General features: G+C 37.4%; 1 protein-coding gene across 2 annotated transcripts; it reads left to right on the plus strand.

Moving 5' to 3' along the window:
• Positions 1–3,244: 3,244 nt before the first annotated feature.
• LOC105044656 (uncharacterized) lies at positions 3,245–10,385 on the plus strand. 2 transcript variants are annotated; one of them, XM_010922623.4, is made up of 5 exons: positions 3,250–3,673; positions 6,721–6,972; positions 8,626–8,769; positions 8,864–9,544; positions 9,631–10,385. In XM_010922623.4, exons 1-5 carry the CDS (start codon positions 3,581–3,583, stop codon positions 9,880–9,882), a joined length of 1,422 nt encoding a protein of 473 aa, XP_010920925.1. In that variant the 5' UTR covers positions 3,250–3,580; the 3' UTR covers positions 9,883–10,385. The 2 variants fall into 2 exon arrangements, with proteins under 2 accessions (XP_010920926.1, XP_010920925.1); XM_010922624.4 differs by lacking the exon at positions 6,721–6,972 and having other exon boundaries at positions 3,245–3,673.
• The last annotated feature ends 4,311 nt before the right edge of the window (positions 10,386–14,696 follow it).

Raw genomic sequence — 14,696 nt, forward strand, 5'->3', positions numbered from 1 at the left:
AAAAAAATTTACTTTCTTTGATGTTATGATGCCTTTTTGAATAGTCTGAAATACATATGATAGAACGGTTTTAACTCATAATTTTTCGCTTATGAGACCTGTCTACTTGTCTAATCCATTGGACCAAGAGAAAAAAAAATATATCTTCTTCCCCGTTCAAGTTGGAGAAATAGTTCAACTTCAATTTTTTTGGATTTTCTCAGCAACAAAATCCAATTTCTATCATCTATAAAACCCAAAAATCTGAGGCATCATTGATTCGCTATTGTAGAAAAAATTTGTTTGGACGATTGAGTCCAAAATCTTATAGAATTCGTCACCCAACTATCATAAGCATTGGATGATAGGCTGGTTGGCTATGTTTACAACTATCCTAGATAAAATTTTGCGTGGGCTGACCTGAATCCCAATAAGGAGAAAAAAAAATAATATATTGATCTTTTTCTTTTTATAGAATTTGACCGAGCCCACACATAATTTTATCGAGAATAATTATAAACATAGCCTAACCTAACTTTTAATTAAATTTTTTTTATAATTATACTGACCGACATATGAATTTCATAAAATTCTGAGCTCAACCATCCAAACAGAACCTAATAATTTACTTAGTCCTATCTCAATTGCATCATTACTGTATACGAGGCATTGTGGCCTCCTATCGTTCTTGCCTCGTGCAACCATCGCCAAATAGGATCAAGCCATGAATCACTGAGATTTTTTCGAAATGAAATCTCCCCTGTTATGGCTTCCTTCTCCCCTACTCTGCCTCCTCTACCATGATCTTAGGTTGGTGTCCTTGCCTGAACTCCGGTCGATCTCCATGACTGTGAAAAAGGAGGCTTAGTCACATGCAAGCAAGCTAAGCAACCTTGATGCCCTATGCTACCCTGATCCAATTTTCTTCTTGTTCTTTTTCACTTCCATCGCAAGTCGCCACTGTGTCTATTGTTGTTGCAGACTCGTAGAAAATCAAACCTGCGGCCCACACCCACCGCTGCCATCATCTCCCCCCTCCATCCTAGTTCAAGCATGTAAGGACCACCCTTGTGTTCTCTTTGTTTCCCTCCCTCTGCTCTCTTCCTATCTCTTATGGCTTGGTACACCCAAGGAAAGAGAAAATATTGCATGGACCCAGGCAAATCTTGGAGGATATGTAAGGTGGATAATGGGCAATCAGGAATTGATGAAATATAATGGGTAATGTGGCATGTTATCCACCATGGTATTTAATGTAGTCCATTTGGATATAGTCCAAGTAATAATTAGATCCAAGAAAGATTGTCCTAGATTTCCTTTCCATAGACTCATGTTGATCCAGTTGTGGATCCCGAATCAAACCGGTGATCACTCACTATCAATATTTGCCTTGGCCTTTGGAGAACCATCTTTTCTCACTGTAAACCTAAATCAGTGGGTTGTCATTTTAGCATTTATAAATCATCATCCTACCTAGAAGTCATTTTCTCTCCTCTTTCTTTTCTTAATTCCCTTCCAATAACTATTCTTCTCTTCTTCTGTGAAAGAATTTACTTGCAATAAATACTATGATCCCGCCAACATCGATGCAAAATCTATCCCTTTATTTCTATTCCACCATTCCTCTCTTTGCTGCCTCCAATATAAGATATCACTATATCACCTTCCATTTATCCCTCATAAAATGGTCAATTATGCGACATCATTATTTTTAATATTATAAAAAATATTAATTAAATTTTCTATCAAAAAATATTAATTAATTTTAATTTTCTGTCATCCACTCATGCTGGCATCGTCTTTATGACGAGTATTTAACAAGAGCTAATAAAAACAATATTAAGCATACTTTTAATATTAACCATGTACGGAGAGTTTCAAAAATATACAAACTTTCACAAGTGGTAGTGTATCTCTAGTTCACCTCTTATGATTCAAGATACTAAACCTTATCGATTTTAAATGCATCCATTTACTCAAGATTTAACCATATGCGCCAAATTCGTAAAATGCATAGATCACTATAGCTATTATAGAAAGAAAAAATAAACTTTATAAAGGATCATCACCTTGCTATTACATCCTAACTTGAATTTTTCCATGTCCTTCTCTCTTCCTTTTGATGTTTGCACTCAAATCTAAGTTCTCTATTTTTTATGATGGTGTGTCTATGAAGAGGCGATTGAATTCTAGCTTGCTTTCTTCTTGGATGAGATACAAGCACAAAGAGAGAGTAAACTTGGTTCACCAACGCCATTAATGAATTTATCGAACCAATCTCAGTTGATTAAAGTGTCATGCATTGTAACCTCATCATTAACTTGGTAGATATTATCTTTTCACATGCAAAATTGAGGAAAAAAATGGTAAAACAATCAGTTGAGTAATAATGCTATGAGAGGGATGACTCTATCCCAAAGTGTTTTGGCCCCTAAATTTTGATGAAGGCATGACTATATTGTATGGGAATTATATCATACTATCGTACGTAAAATCACCAATACTCCATATCCAAGAGTTCAATATCATGATATATGCTAGCATATTCATCTTATAGACCATTCTGTTTATCATCCATAATGTATTCTCATCACCATAAGTGCATTACACATGTATTCAAATTATTATAAACTTTTTAATTTCAAGTATTGTTAAAAAAGATATGGAATACTTATGCCAATTGCTCTCACTACCACCATATAGCATAACTACAGAACATGGACTTCACTTCAACTTATTATCCTCAATCCCATATATTCTTGATGCACTCTTCTCGACCAGTCTAAATGCATCATGCATGAATCCCAACCATTTTAATATTTGAACATTTTATCAAGGATTATCGAAAATATAGTAATACTCATATTGTTTGCCCTTTGTAACACCATACAATATAAACTACAGAGCATCTACCTTTTAATTGCACTTATACTTCTATTATCTGGATTTTCTTCCACAACTTGTTATCTCTATGTCACCCAACTCTCCTTGTTACTTCATTTGTGGGAAGAGAGTGGCTTGGGTTGCTTTGATGAACAAATATTGAGGAATGCCGGATACACTCATCTCAATTATAACCAATATCTTCACCTTAACCAAAGGAAAAAAAAAAAAAATCAATCCGGGCTGGTGATATCGGCGACGGCATTAGAAATCAAAATTACCGCCACACCTTCTAATTGAATTCAGTTCAGCCACGCTGGATCCCTCCGCATGCGACACCCAAACCCACGCCCAGACGAGGGCGTGGGCGCGGGTGCAAGTCCGCTAACGCCACCGACCCCTCCATGCGATGCCCTGCATTACCTTGGGGAGACGACACCGTCGAAAAGCCTTTCCCCTCCGTGGCGACACCACTTAAGCCCCACCTGGACCCCTCCCCTCTTCGTCGCCTTCCTCCTCCCCACCGTCCGCTTCCCTCTATATAAACCCTCGCCGGATCACATGACCTCCCCCGCCCCCATTCTTCGCCCTTTTTCCCTTTTCCTTATTCTTTCTGAGGCTGAGGAGGAGTTCTTCTGGCTCGGCCAAGACGAGGGGGATCATCGCCGCTCTAGCCGGCTATCGGTGCCCCGATACTGACGACTGGGTGCTGGCGTCCATGGTGCCTGGTCGCGGCGTCAAGGAGCTCTGGGACCGGGAGTTGGGAGCTTCTCGCCCTCGAGTTGTCGCTCGCCGGATCCAGAGCCATGAGGTCTTGCTGGCTCTATACTCTTCATCTCCTCAATTCTTTCGTCTTTCCTTTTTTGTTTCCCTGCTAATTATTATACTTGATAACTGATACAGATTTCATGTCTATGCTGTTTTTGAGATTTGTAGTACATATAATCTGATGAAATAATGTTCCATGATCCGCTACTATTTACTAGTTGTTCTATCTGGTTATCTTTTGGGGGTTGGAAAAAATTTCAGCTTTCTTTGTATCTTTTGTAGCACTACTAGTTTGAGTAGCACCCTGTTACTATATCAAGTTATCTAGTGTGTCGAGTTGAAGAATCGAGTTTTCCCCCATCAGGTTCTGCCATGCGTGGTTAATTGGCCTGCTGAGTGTGGTGATGCGAGGAGGAAAAAACTACAACATTTGCAAACAACCTTGTAATCTACGTTGGAATTGGTAAACGTCCGACATCGTTACTCTGGCCTTCCCTCACTACCATGTCTGGAAATTTTGCTCAGTCGTACCTTATCAAAATTTGTCCGTAGTTGTGCATTTTGTGAGCCCTGTTCCAGAGGCACTAGGAAGCTCGCTAATGGCTGTTGCTTCATGCTTGCCTTTTCTTGTTTTAAATGAGGAAGATATGGCCAGACTTCGAACGAGGACATGAGCTTAGCTGAAAGGATAGAAGTCCAACAATTCTAAGATTTTGTGAGGCAAACTGCTGCCGTTGCTTGTCTGTGTGGTTGAATCTGGATGAGCTGTGCCATATACCTTGATTTGGCGGCAAGCTCTCTCTCTTCCAAAAATTACTAAATGTGATCCTTGTCGATTTCGAACGATTTTGTCGATTTCGAATGATTTTTGTCGATTTCGAATGATTTTTGTCAATTTCTAACGATCGTTTAGTCAATGATATATGTGGCCTTCACTTTCTATTTGAGGATCCATATGTTGGTCTATTCTGGTTCCTGATGCATTAATTTTAATTTTTCCATAACTGAGGCATGAGAGTTGGTTCTTTACCACCATTTTGTTGCATTCTGGTCTGTGGTTTTAAGTAAACGGTTGTCAAGTTTTCCAAATCAATCTGCCATATCTCTTCATCTTGAAAAGATACGATTGAGTTTTCAATGATTTTTCAATGAAGTTGTCCTGGGTCTCATTAGGCAATGTCGAGTGATTGAAAATGGCATAACATAGTACAATCAAATTGGGGAACCCATCCATGTGGATGGCTAGGAGTCAAGAACCGGACTCATGAATTCTTGTATGAACTAGGGAGAATTTGGAATGGATGAATCTATCTTTTATCTGAACCCTTGAGGTTAGGTGTGAGGACTCATGCAAGTGTGTCTTTAGATCTTGGATACTTACATAGGACTAAAAAACCCAAATAATACCTTCTAGCTAGACTTTTTGGGGGAAGTGTTGGGTTGTTCCAAATGGTATCAAAGTGGATTGGGCTCATGGCCTATATGGAGTAGGGGACAATATAGCAGGGGTCCATTGGGGCTAACCACGGGTTGATCGTAGTACTTGTGATTAAATTTAAATGGATTTGGACTTTAGCCTAGTGATGACGTTAGGTCTTAAATGAGGGGAGTATGTGAGGATCCGTGCAAGCATATCTTTAGTCCTATATTGATTATGTACTAGGTAGATCGTGAGTACTTATATAGGAATAAATAATACCTTCCAGCTAGACTTTTTGGGGAAAGTATTGGGTTGCTACAAATGGTATCAAGTGGATTGGGCTCATGGCCTGTGTGGAGTAGGGGACAATGTAGCAGGGGCCTATTGGGGCTAACCACGGGCCGATCGTAGTACTTGTGATTAAATTTAAATAGATTTAGACTTTTAGTCTCGTGACGACGTCAAGTCTTAAATGAGGAGAGTATGTGAGGATTCATGCAAGCGTATCTTTAGTTCTATATTGATTATGTACTAGGTAGATCTTGAGTACTTATATAGGAATGAGAACCTAAATAATACCTTCCGACGAGTATTTTTTGGGTGAGGTCGTGGATTGTTCCATTAGGAGTGTAAACAAGCCAAGCTTGAGTGAGCTTACACCAGCTTGAGCTTGGTGCGACTATTAACAAGGTCAGTCTGAGTTTGGCTTGTATTTGTCAAAAGCTGGGAACACCAGCTCTAGATTAGTTCATGTAAAGTTGAGCTAGATTTGTACTATGCACGAGTTGCTTATGAATAGTGCACTTGTTTGATAATCCTATTTAATCCTTAAGAATACCTTCGAACTGATATAAAGTGGTGAGCATTGGTTCATGGCCATTACCTCATGCTTTTTGTATTGTCTCATATAGGTTGTCTACAACAGTTATTTATTGCAGATATAATAGCTGGTCTACTATAACAAACACCACTTCTTTCATCTGATCCTGAATTCTTCAATGTGGTTGAAAATATATGTATGTCTGTTAAATAACAACAAAGGGAATGCAGAACCACTATCTCACCATTATACAACAAGCATAGAGTGTATGACACATAATCTTATCTTCATAATCATGGTATTACCAGTCGTTGTATATTTTTTATTTATTTATGTACTATCACTTTAGGAAGACAAGGAATTGAAAAAAAAATTTTGCTTGATGGAGACTCATCTTGATCCTAGGTAATCTGGCAGCCATTTAATCTTTTAAACCTAGTTTGCTACCTTGGATGAAAATGATCGGTACTCTGAAATATCCAAGTTGGTGATGCTATCAAGTAGATATGCTGCTAAAAAAAAAAAAAAATCTGTAATGTCAAACTTTCTGGTTCCATATAACTATACAATAGCAGTACCAAAGTTCCCAGTTGTATATTATGGTGGATCTAGCATATGCATCATCAATTTTACTACTGCTGGAATGCTGGTAGCTTATATTTTTCTTTCGTAGATTCTGAGGAGCTTTAGATTATAGATTCGAGAACAAAGGTTGTTCATGCTTTTGTTTTATTCTAAATATTATAACTTGAGAAATTGCACAATATGCTGAAGAAATTGGCAGAATCATATTATGCAATGAGAATTCAGAACACTGATTGTTCTTATTACCTTCTAATTATATGTTTAGGCTTTTGTGAAGCGGATGAGTTTCTATGGGGACTTAAATGGTCATCAGGGTTGTGTGAACACTATACATTTCAACCGTGCGGGTGACCTTCTTGTTTCTGGTTCTGATGATAAAGATATCATAGTTTGGAATTGGGCAACTAAAAGTAAAGAAATCATATATCATTCTGGTCATTTGGATAATGTCTTTGATGTGCGAGTTATGCCATATACTGATGATCGTACCATAATAACATCTGCAGCTGATGGTCAGGTAAGCCTATTTTAAAACCTCTAAGTGCTGTTCTTTCCTTAAAAAAAATCCCTATATATGTTAATTAAAAAGAAAATTCACGTTTCTAGTCTCTGTTTCTTACAATTTTAAGTCAAGCAAGGAGCATGTGAATGAAATTACGTATTAAATTGTTACCTTATGATTGTGACCATGAAAACTCTTGCATTAACTTTCATGTAGAAAAATATAATTAAGAAGATGATTTTTTTCCATCTCCATAAAGTTGCATCCCTACCTTGCAGTTTTACTTGCACTTGATATTCGCTATCTCTTTGATACACGTAATGGAACACAAAACATAGCCCTTCTATGCATAGTTGGACTTTGGACCATGTTTTTTTTCAGATACAAGTGCAAGTCTGCACAACACAAGGCAACCACATTTCAAAAGATGATCCTGTATTCACACATTAGAACATCAACAGTTATTTCTTTTCCATTACGAGGTTTGCTTGCTTATGCATTGGCTTAGGATGGAATTGTTTTTATACAAAGGATACTTAGCGCATTCAAATATTGCGCCTTTCCTTCTTACCTAAAATGTATGGAATTAGTAGTATGTCAGATTTGCCTGTATTCGTGTGCTCCCTCTCCGGCTCATTAACATGTCTGCCCTATTAATATGCTAGGTCATTCATGATAATTTGCATCTATATGTGTGCAAGCACGTGAACTAAATCTAGGTGAATGATCGTGCTATTAAGTAGTCGGGCTTGCAATTCTTGCATAAATTTCATTTATCTCAGTCAACATCCCATGGTCGTTATTGCAGAAACTGGTTAGTATACAAGCCTGGAGTTACAGTTCATCCATCTTTGAGATAGTCTTTCTAAAATACAAATTGGACTATTTTTTCGCATCTGCGAAAACTAGATGAAAGATCTGTTTGATATGGCAATTAAAATTAGGGGGAAAAAGAAAAGAATTGATTTTGTCTGATTTGGCAATCCACTACAGGAAAAAGAGAAGAAGAAATTCTAAATAAAGATAAAATCATGCACTTGTAAGCACATGATTTTGTATCTTTCTTCCTTTTTTTGTTCTTTTTAGACAACATTATGATAGTATCAAATCCTACCTTGAATATTAAGGGTCAGCTTACGAATCATTATTCACTTCACAGTATGAGAATTAACTTTTGGTCCATCCACCCCATCTTCCTCTCTTGTATAGAAATTTGCCAACCATTCCTTATCTGGATTCCAATATTAGTTGTACATCACCCTGTCTGAAAATAATATCATTCTATATTACTTTCAATGCCCCTTCCAGTTCTTACAACAGATAGTGGTATGCAATAACAATTTTACCGAGTCTCAACCTGGATTTCCAATATTAGTTGTGCATCTGGATGTTGTCTTATATTAGTTTCCATGCCCCTTGCCCAACTCTTACAACTGATAGGGGCATGTAATAACAATTTTACCGAGTCTCTTAATCTGAATCTTGTGGATATCCAACCAATGCTCTAGTGAATTTCTTTTGAAAATTTTGTTGAGATTAATTTTTAATAGCTAACAGCTGATAGCCATGTCACCTATAAGTTTATTAACTGTTGCATCCAAGAAACCTGTATTTTATTTTATTTTAATTTTTTGATTATTTTGTGTGTGTGTGTTCTACGCTTATTAGGTTAGGGTTGGCCAAATTATGGAGAATGGTCAAGTCACCACCAGGCAGCTTGGGTTACATAATGGTCGAGTGCATGGACTTGCCATAGAACAAGGAACTCCTCATGTGTTTTACAGCTGTGGTGAGGATGGCTTAGTACAACGGGTAGATCACCTTATCATTACCTCATTTTGATCCTCCCACCTCCTTCCTTCCCCATTTCTAACATTGCAAAAACCGAATGTTGATTTTTATGCAGTTTGATATGCGAAGCCATGCTCCTACCAAGCTTTTAATGTGCTCTTCATTCTTGGGGAATGGACAACCTATAAGACTGAATGCTATGGTCATAGATCCATGCAACCCTTACCATTTCTCTATAGGTGGTTCAGATGAATATGCACGCGTTTATGACATAAGGAATTGTCAGTGGGACACATCGAGTACTTCAAATCAACCTATGAATACTTTCTGCCCCTGTCATCTGTTTGGTACTGAGACAGTCCATGTCACTGGACTGGCATATTCTAGCTCAAGTGAATTACTTGTCTCATATAATGATGAGCTTATCTACCTGTTTTCGAAGAACATGGGACTTGGGCCAGACCCACGATCTGTCAAACTTGATGCAAATTTGCAAAAGCTTATAATACCGCAGGTATATTCAGGCCATAGGAATTTTAGAACAGTCAAGGGGGTCAATTTCTTTGGACCCGGCAATGAGTACGTTGTCAGTGGATCAGACTGTGGCCATGTTTACATATGGAAGAAAGAAGGGGGTGAGCTAATGTGCATGATGGGTGCTGATACACGCATTGTGAACTGTGTTGAGCCTCACCCTCATGATCCTGTTCTTGCTACAAGTGGATATGATACTAACATAAAGATCTGGACTCCGGTAGCTGATAAACTGGGTCCACTTCCAAGAAATGCAAAACAGGTTTACTGCTTTACCTATGTTTCACTGACTTAAGTTTCAGGAAGTTTTATTGGTTTCTAGATTATGATCTCTCTTTTGTATGGCAGATAATGGCAGCTAATAAGCGGTGCAGAGAGGCTCATGCACGAATAACGCTCTCCCCTGATGTCGTCATGCATGTGCTGCGACTGCAACGAAGGCAAGCTTCAACATCTGCAGAGAGTAGGTTCTCGAGTGCGGACACTGACAGTGATGAGGATGATGATGATGTCTTTGCCTTCTTCCGCTGCTTCTTAGAGCGTGAACAGAGTGGTACTTCTAGAGGCAGCTCAGATATTAGAGATTGCACAGTCTGTTAGCTGCTGAGTTTGTTGAACAAATATATATAGTCTCCTAGTACCAAGTATATGTCTGCTTTAGACAGCTCACAATGAATAAAATGCTAGCAATCCAGGTAGTGCACACAAAAATAAAATGCATCGTATATTAGGAGGGCATACGTTTGCCTCAGCATGGTTTGTTAGTTTTTATCACAAATGTGTAGTAGCTTTTAGTTAAGTTAAAAAGGAGCGCTTATGTGATAAAGATACAAGTATTTCTGTAGTCATTGCATACAAAAGAGTTGTCTGATTTGTGGTAGACTGTATAATGTTTAACAGTGGTCTAAGTTGCTCTCTCCGTTAAAGGTGCTTTCATGGTATTGTGGTCATTTTGGATCAGAATGTATGGGTAAGGTTATGATCTTTGATCTTTTTCCTTTTTTTCTGAGAGAAAATGATGTTTTGAATCTTTTATTTTCTTTCGAGTCTGTTCGACAACAGTTATTGCAGCAGAATGCCGTTAATAAATGATGTTTTGAATCTTTTATTGTAGCCGGCCGAATTAGCCGTTTCATTTTGTCGAATATTGGAGTCATCAGTATTTACAAAAACAGATGCACCTCTTTCTTTGAGGAAGAAAAAGGGGAATCCCTGGTAGAAATTAACCGTCATTTTTGTTTTCACCAGAGAACTGCCTCAAGTTATTATTGATGCTGCTATTTTAGAAGGCTTGGGCGTGGCAAGTGAAAATATACGGATGTGGGACGAGAAAATGCTGATACGCCTCACAATCGGGTACCGAAGGAGTAAAGTAGAACACAGAGATTCTTTATTATTTGCTGAAAAGTGTGGTAGATTCGAGAGATTCTTGGTTGCTTGGTCTTCCATAGCATGTCGTTTTGTCATGTCCCTGTTCAGGTCATTGGACATTGGAAGCAACCTCCTTCCTGGGCTGCCTTCAACAAGATTCATCACATCGTTCAAGAAGTGCTCATGGAAAATGTGAAAGCCATCAAATAAAGTAATGTTTATCAAAATCCATCTGAAGCCGGTACGATCTAACAAGGCTGGTGCTGGTCAGACATCGTTGTCATTTTGTGTAAAACAAATTAAAAATACAAATTTTATTTTTATTATTTTTATATTTTTTTAAAATATATTTATTTTTGTTATTTTTACAACACCATCAGCAACAACTAGAGAAAGGAAGGAGGGATGAATCAGCAATATGGCAAGGACAATGGAGAGCTTGATGTCTGACGAGGCAGTTGAGGAAATGAAATGATAGAGGAAAAGAAACTGGGAATGGAACCGATGTCTGCTGATGGGGATAGTTCGGCATTGGATACAAAGATGGCCGTCAAGCTCACAATGCCAAGGTGGTTGGCCGATGGCGACCGGGATTCGATGGAAGAAAAGAGACTGGAAGGAGAGAGATTACAACCTACTTAAATTTTTTTTTTTTCATTTTTTTCATAAATAATATAAGTTATTTAAAAAATAAAAATATAATAATCAGACATATTTTCTATATTAAATTTATATTTCTATTAAAAATATATATATAATATCAAATAGGCCCTCAACACGCTATGGCCATTTTCTTTCACATGCGGCTTCACAGTGGTAAAACCTAACCTCCTGAGCAATTTTTTCCTTTGAGAACGACGTGGGTAAGCCACCAACCCAGATCAAAATAAGGATATCTTTGCTGAGGAGAGGGATGTCGGACTGACCTAAACAAGCTTGTTCAGCAGCCTTTTAGGCCGATGGGGGAGCCTTCATCAAAACATAAAAGAAATTCAAATATGGGCATAATTTTGCCAAGAGAACTCTAGGTGGTTGGGGACTATGCTTGGTTGATTGCTGGTAAATGGTATCTTCAGGCTTCAGTTGGTGATCTAAATTATATTATCTGCGACCGGTATAAGTCATTATATCAGCATAGAACAATGATATAGTGGCATTGCAAAGAATCTATATTTAAAACAACATCAACCTAAAGAAAATATTTTAGACATTCTTTTAGAAACCAATATTAAAAATCTCATGACCATGAGAATGTCAAATAGTAGCTGCAATAAACACTGCATATATATAACGGTGTAACCATCATGGTGTAGATATACAATGCTTTAAGTTTAGATAATTTGCATAGTACCCCCCACTTTTTTTTAATGAGACATAATGAAGGCTGGTAAAAGCTCTAGAACTACTGTAGAAAATGGCCAATTATTCAGAAAAAAAAAACATGTTCAAAAAACCCAACTCATACATTTTCCAGACTTGCAATTATAAATATGTACATTGCCACGGTGCAGATGCTTGATTCAGCCTTAACCAGCTAAAAAGTAATGGATTAAGCTGGAGCTCCAAGTAAAGAAGGTAGATTCTTCCCTTTGCACTCCTTTTCTGTCATCAGCTAATTCCCTTGTGTTGGGTCTTTAATCAAAATCATAAGGTATGAAGTGTTGCTTTCGTTACAAATCAAGGTACCTCCTGAGTCCCATCTTGCCTTTTTATCTGACACGCTTCCTCCTCGGCACCCCACTCTTGGTTTGTGGCCACCCACTTTTCCATTGTCCCTTTTCCTTTTTTTGGGTAAGTATCCATGGTCCCTTTACCTAAAAGGTAATGTGAGCGGTCCCAAGAAACCATGTCTTGTTTTTTGTATTAGACCTCGAGAAATACGACACTGGACCCTATCTATGGTACACCATTGATCCATGAAAACTTTATGGTATGGTGCTAGGATTGGCAGATTTCTGAAGGTGCCACCTCCTTGTGTCTGACTTAAATTTACTTCTCCTGGCCAGTACTTAGTCTTTTTCGTGTAAGCTGGGTCTGCAATCTCCATTTGCTGCTTTGGAGTTCCCAAAAGATGAGCCACCTACTGGGGAGCTCGGTGTGGAATTTGAATGGAATGCTAAATCGAATGCCGAGATTCCATATAAACTGCTGGTTGGAACTTGGAAGTGAGCACAAGAAGTGCTGGTTTGGTTCCACCTGAATATTTTTTCTGTGAATCGGTTGGGCATATGGTGTTTAAGAAATAATTTTGATATATTTAGTTGGTTATAAAATAATGGCACATTTCAGAATATTTTATATTTAGTTGAATATTTATTTATTTTTTAAAAAATGATAGAAAATATCTATTTATCTTAATAAAAAAAAGTCTTATCATAATTTATTCAAGATTTCAAAGGTATTTTTTTTTAAAAAATTCTAATTCCCTTCTCATGAAAAAGTCAATATCCATGCCTCATTTATCAATATGCATCTTTCATGAAATATAAAAGTTTGTCATACGAGAATACCACCTTCCAATCTTTGATCTTTTTCTTTGAAAATTTTTATCGAACTTATTTTTTTTATTGGCCATACTTTTTCTCTTCTTTCCGAACCAAATGAGTCCTAAGAGTAGAGTGAGATATAGGTGTTAACTCATCTTATAATTCTCCATGGTAAAACTAAAACATTGATAAAGATGAGGTGGTTGCAATGCAACGAGAAGAGAGGGTATAGCTTAAGATCATATTCTTAAATAAGAAGAGTTTTAAATTAGTGTGGAGCCTCGCCAATCATCTGTTACCCTTACAGTATTTTTTTTTCTTTTCTTTTTCCCCTTTTGAAGGAAAGTTACCCTTCAGTACTTGAGATAGGACACTTGGACATCAAAGGCTTACATGCCTGTAGGGTCAATATCCTGGTTTCTACAGGCTGTAGTAATCTACAAGTCGGCCATGGAACAAATTTCATTTCCGCGTGACAAGAATATAATTATTAGAGCTTTCATATTGGAAGGATGTTCAAACCTAAGGGTGATCCATGCGAAAATGGGCCTTTTTCTTAGCTATCCAATCTATCTTTTTTTTTTTTTTTTTTTTAGGGTACAATATCCAATCTATTATTTTACATCACGCCAACGAAAAATTTTTTGTACACCGCAGGCGGTGCATACTATCCATGATGATTGGCTCACGCATGAGACAAAGATACAACATGTGAATTTTTTTTTTCATCGGCCTTGTGCAAGAACCAATCATCACGAGCAATACGCGCGAATATGCATCATTCTCGATGCATAAAGAATTTTTTCATGCCACCGTATCGATGTATGTAGCAGCTTGTAAATTACTGTGGTATTTGACCAGCAAGATCTGATCCTGGAGATCTGTGTTCAATCCTAAATAGTGATATATTTTCTCTAATAAATAGTTTCAGATGTGCAATATTTCTTCTAATACACACTCTCATCCTCTGCACCAGTTTGGGCGTATTTGTTGGAGGTGTATTAATGCTTCTGGCAATATAGACACTTTTTATATTTTTTTTATCAGAAATCTCCAATGATAGTATTGGTATAAATATAAAGAAAAATAAGCTACTTTGGGGTAACGATATGATTACCTTAATTTAACAAATCCCATTATGAGATGATGCTTAATGTCTAAACATCGTGCCAAACATCATCCAGCTTTTGCCTACCAAAAAAATTGTCCAGATATACTACTTTTGTGATTAATACTGCTTTATTTATTTATTTTTGGTAGAATAATACTGCTTTATTGAGACGGCGGGATACACAGCAGGTAGAATTTTCTCCAGCAAACAAGAAAATTACGTCAGGGAAAGAAAAAACAAGCAAGTGCATCAAAGAGTTTGCAGAATTTTAAGCTTCAAGAGCATTATCCTTCTTTAAAACTTACTTCATTTGAAACTTTTATCAAAAGAACAGTAATTAATTAATTTCTTACCCAGAAAAACATTAATTAATTCAAAGAAACGTTGCACAAACGGCAAACGCTACCATGGCACTCGTCTACATGTACAGCGTACTCCACGGTTTA

The sequence above is a fragment of the Elaeis guineensis genome, chromosome 5, assembly GCF_000442705.2.
Source record: "Elaeis guineensis isolate ETL-2024a chromosome 5, EG11, whole genome shotgun sequence".
NCBI lineage: Eukaryota > Viridiplantae > Streptophyta > Magnoliopsida > Arecales > Arecaceae > Elaeis > Elaeis guineensis.